The sequence below is a fragment of the Penaeus japonicus genome, unplaced genomic scaffold, assembly GCF_977035675.1.
Source record: "Penaeus japonicus unplaced genomic scaffold, GWHDUDI00000001_assembly GWHDUDI00000006, whole genome shotgun sequence".
Classification (NCBI taxonomy): Eukaryota; Metazoa; Arthropoda; class Malacostraca; order Decapoda; family Penaeidae; genus Penaeus; species Penaeus japonicus.
This window is the reverse complement of record NW_028234408.1, coordinates 41,646,504-41,651,708: the sequence shown is the minus strand read 5'-3', so window position 1 is coordinate 41,651,708 and position 5,205 is coordinate 41,646,504. Positions and strand designations below refer to the sequence as shown.

The 5,205-nt window shown below is 35.4% G+C and overlaps 1 protein-coding gene across 3 annotated transcripts in view; it reads left to right on the top strand.

The window, feature by feature from the left end:
* Positions 1-2,302, top strand: part of LOC122254649 (NADH-cytochrome b5 reductase 3) — a 16,421-nt gene extending 14,119 nt beyond the window's left edge. For all 3 annotated transcript variants that reach the window (XM_043018443.2, XM_043018444.2, XM_086538056.1), the window contains 3 exons: positions 105-309; positions 800-994; positions 1,297-2,302. In XM_043018443.2, coding sequence (XP_042874377.1) covers positions 105-309; positions 800-994; positions 1,297-1,469 — 573 coding nt within the window. In that variant the 3' untranslated portion in view covers positions 1,470-2,302. The remainder of the gene's footprint in view (positions 1-104; positions 310-799; positions 995-1,296) is intronic.
* The last annotated feature ends 2,903 nt before the right edge of the window (positions 2,303-5,205 follow it).

Here is a 5,205-nt window from a genome sequence, read left to right as displayed (position 1 = left end):
TCTTCCTTTCCTATCTTCTCACTCTCCCTCTCCCATCTTCTCTATCTCTCTCTTCTCTCCTCCCTCTTTCCCACACCATTCATTATAATCTCCCTCTTTGTCAGGTTTACTTCAAGAACGTGCACCCCAAATTCCCGGACGGTGGCAAGCTGAGCCAGTACCTTGAAGGGATGAAGATCGGCGAAACCATTGACGTACGCGGGCCATCAGGCTTGCTCGAGTACCGCGGCCGAGGAGTCTTTGCTATCAAGCCAGACAAGAAGTCTCCACCAAACCTTACAACTGCCAAGAAGATCAACATGATTGCCGGTAAGAATTCACTCGGTGGAGGTCGCTTGTTGGTGGTTTAGAGGAGTGGGGTCTTGCTCTCTAATTTATTTTCTTTCTTTTCTAGTTCTTCATTTTCAATTTCTTTTTTTTTAATTTTCCTCCTCCTCTCCTTCCATATTCTCCTCCTTTGCCTGCTCTGCTCCTACTCTTACTGATCCTATTTATATTTGCTTTTACCCTGTGCCTAAAGTCATATTTTGATATAACTAATATGTACATTATCATGGTTATCTGTAAAAACATTTTACAGTACAGAAATATTATGAATATGCAGTTGGTTTCATAAAAAAAAAAGAGAGAGATGAAAAATGCATTTTTTTGTGTGTGTGCATGTGCATGCATGCATTTTAAATAAATGAATGAAATTAGATGCCACAATTATTGATTGTGTCTCACTCCGCACATCCCCAAACATGAATCCTTATGATGATAAAGGTACTGACTTTCTTCCTTATTTGCAATTTGACAGGTGGAACAGGCATCACCCCCATGCTCCAGCTGGTGCGTCAGGTGGCGAGAGACGAGGGAGACAAAACACAGTTAGCCTTAATTTTTGCAAACCAAACTGAGGCAGATATATTATTGCGTCACGAACTAGAGGAGGTCCTGGCCCAACACCCAGACAAGTTCAAGCTCTGGTACACTGTCGATCGTCCAGAAGCAAGTGAGTAGATGTCTCAGTTCACTCTCTTGAATTCTTTAATTTCTTATAGCATTAGTGTGGGGATAGTTGAATTTGATGGCCTATATTTGGGTAGCATTGAAGTTACCTTAACATGTTCTGAAAATGTTGTATTTTGGCTTTCTGTAATGGTTAGGAATTATATGTGGTTGCATTCTTAAATTGTATAAAACTTAATGATTCCAATATGTGATTCCATGTATGTCAGTATTTTATCACATTAGGGTTATAAAAGTAACAGCCTTTTTTTATTTTATCTCATTTACTCACCTCTTCTTTCCCAGGCTGGAAGTACAGCAGTGGCTTCATCAGCGCCGAGATGATTTCAGAGCATTTGTACCCACCCGGCGACGACACCCTGGTGCTCATGTGTGGTCCGCCACCCATGATCAACTTTGCCTGTATCCCAAATCTGGACAAACTTGGATACTCACCTAGCATGAGGTTTGCCTATTAGTAGCGTGAGAAAAGAGATATAAGGATTGAATATTCATTGAAAATTGAAAAGGAAAAAAAAGGGATGTTTCTTGTAGTCTTGATACACTGATCCATTGCCAAGTAGAATCAAGGTAGCATGTTGATATGTAGAGAATGGCATCGAGAATTGCGATCGAAGTGAGTTTAGCATACGTGAGGAAAAGTCTGCTTCTTCTTCTGCTTCCCCCTTTTTTTTTTCTTTTTTTTTTTACTTGATTTCTCTTTTTATTTTCCTCACATTTTTAATAAAAGCAGAGCAAATATTGTAATTAATTTATTCAGTTCAGAAGGGATGTCAGTCAACACCCTCAATATCAGGTCGCCTCTCTTATGGCAACCATGCAGCTCCAGCTCGCATTCCTGTCTGTCTCTTTGTTGTATGGCATTTGTAGCGTTAAGTTGTTTTATTGCCAATGTGTACAAAATAATAATTTAAAAGATTTATTTTCTGTTGTCATTTCCTTCTTAATATTTAAAGAGAAATTGTTTCACTTCACCTGTCACAATGTTAGTTTTAATTTAGGGAAATTATAACTCGAGGTGAATTTATTTTTAGAAATAACTTGCATGTAATAATTTAAAGCATTTGAATATATGTTTCCTTGTCTGACATGCATGAAACTGAAAGTTTTTGCAAGCGATTGTCTTGTTAGTTCAATAACAAAGCTTCGAAATCAGTAATGAAGAAGAAGTGTAACTAGAAGCCCATAACCTTGATAGAATCTGGGTAGTTTATATATGTGATCATAGTGTTTAGAGCTGGTATAACGGAATTGCAGTGATGTTGCTGGGTAATAAAAGTTCTCATGGCAATTGTTTGTTTCATTGCACGACCTTTGAAAAGTAGTTTGTCAGCAAGCAGGATGTGCTAGTTGGTCTGTGGGTATACTTGTTGATCTTTTGATGTATGATTCATGTGAATAGTTGGAATGTTTTTTATTACCTACTTTGTAGATTATATGTCAAGCATGAAAAAGGCACAATTAAATGATACCGTTGTCATACTAAGAAGGAAAAGGCACAATTAAATGATACCATTGTAGGAAGGAAAAGGCAATGAAATGATACCATTGTCAAACTAAGAAGGAAAAGGCAAAATTAAAGGATACCATTGTCAAACTGAGGAAGGAAAAGGCACAATTAAATTATACTGTTTTATGATATGAAAGTTAGATTATAGATTTTTTTTTTTTTTTTTTTTTTTTCATTATTGAGAATAAGAATATGTTAGTCCATGTATGATAATTATGTTCAGTTGTTTGATAATGACCAAGTTAAATTATATAATTTTCATATTTCTAAGCATGATATACTGGTATAATATTTATCCTCAAACTCCAACAACTAAATTGGGCAGTTCTGTAGATACACAGATTCAGCCCCAGCATCACACTCATTAGATTACACCCTAATATATGTTCAACTTTAAGTCAGATATCAGCCAGCTACCTCATGTAATCTATGTGCGTTTAGTTTGAAGATTATTCCATCAGTCAGCAATAAACATGACCCAATATAGTGTCATTCCGTACAAAAAATAGGTAAGATATTAAATACTATATTGGTAAGATATTAAATACTATAATTAACCCATTGCAGATGGAGATAAATTTGCTTGCCCAGCCTCAAGAATAGGTTTTATTTTAGAGAAAGACTGCTTGAAGCAATATAATTTGAATCATCCCATTCTCTTTTAGTCATTCATTGTAAAACTAGAGCTGTTTTTGTGTTTTATTTTTTTGTGTGTTTTATTGAGTTTAGAGACTTATATGTGCCATATGACAGGCTCTATCAGTGCTGCAGTTGACTAAAATTGTAGTATATTATCCATATTAGCTCATTATTTTCTTTATACTCAATGTGATAGAAGTATTGCTGTTTTATGGGAGGATAAAAGGCAACTTTATTTTTTCGTATTTTTGTTCTGTCATGAACGAATATGAAACATATAACCACCTACAATAAAGTCAACAAGAAGAGGTAGAGAAGAGGAATGAAACCTGTGCTTGTGACTGTGAGTGCCACAGTGAAAGGCATCCATATTGGCACAGGAGCACATTTTAGACACTGGGTGTGGATTGAGTCACCTTCCTCTTCTCGTTCTGCCTGCACATCCTTCATCGGCGGTACTTTAGGTAGAGCAAGGATTCATCAACTTGGTGTGTGCCATTGCTCTATAGAGACAGTGCTTGCTAGAGACTGTGGATGGGTGCCATTCAAGGCTCTCTCTCCTGCTAGTGCTAGGAAAAAGTGGTGCCATCTAGGTTTTGGACATTGAGCTAGCACGATATTACGGTAATTATAGTAATTATGACTGCAGTAGCCATCATCACGCATTCCTTTTTCATAGCAAAATAAAACGGCACAGTGATCCAAAATCCCCGAACGTCATGTATGTCATGACACCCGTACGCAATGGGTTAATTAAGAATTATAATTGATAAAAAATCCTTTAACTGAATGATATAAGGTCATACAAATTACAAGTGGAAGAGGAGAATTTCCAATAAATAAAGACTTTAAATAGGATAATTAATCTAACCAACAATCATATGATTGTCTTGTATCACTGAATTAAGGTGGTACTGAAGATTGTATTCTTACTTTAATCCTAGATTTCTGAGTGAAACTGAGAAGTTATTAAGTCCTTTAATTTCCTAACTCAGCATAAGTCAGGCCACTTAAAACTGGTGGGAACTTGGTGAATGTTCATACTCGTGTAACCTCCAGAGCAGGCTTGAATATCACAAGATTATAATTTTCTTGTTCTGGCATAAGGCAATACTCCGGCACGGGTTGTCACTCTCCCTGAAGGGAACATTTTATTGGTCGGACAACAGCATAAAATATCCATTTTGAGGGCGAATACCAATTATCATTACAGTTCTTATATGTTCCAGAGAACCATAATACTTTGCAGACAGATGTATATAAATTTCTTATGAAATTACTTTACTGTCAAATGAAGGAGCTTAAAGGATTCAAATTGTAGCATGCAAGGAATTTTATTTCATATATTCAACATAAACATAGGAAAAAGATTTTGAAAGTCTTAATTGGTCTTAAGTCTGTCAAATGTATATTTTCTCAGCTGTAAACAAATATTTCAATATGATTCCTCAGTATTTCAACAAGTTTATTTTTACATAAGTCTTGACTTGTTCAAGCATTTTATCTAAATGAATCTGAACCTCAAAATGCTGATAATAGTATTTGTAATTTGCCTTTTCAATCAAGTTCCAAGTCTGTTTTAAAAAATACAATGTCTCAGGACCTCACAATTCTTGCCCCTCCACTCACATCATATATTTTTATAGCTCTGCAATAAGGGAGGATATCAGAGTTATACTATATAATATCAAAAGATTAGTATTTTAGACTTGTCTATAAAACATCTATTTCTTCACTTATAAGATGTTTTTCTCATCTCAACCCAGGTAAATTTCCTCAGATAAGAGGTTGGAAGGAAATGAGTTATTGGTATAGATATAGCTCTTATGTTAACACAGGCTGACAAAATGATTTTGCACTGCTTAACACTGTCAAAATTCTTATACAAGTTCAAATTTGAAGGGTTAATTTACTGATCCAAATTTTCTAATATAGTTAGCAAAGACAAATGTTAAGAATAAATATAGCTTGTACCCACTTTGTGATTTTTCAACTTTCAAACAATACAGTAATGCTGAGGATATTTCATGGAATAATATAAGAAG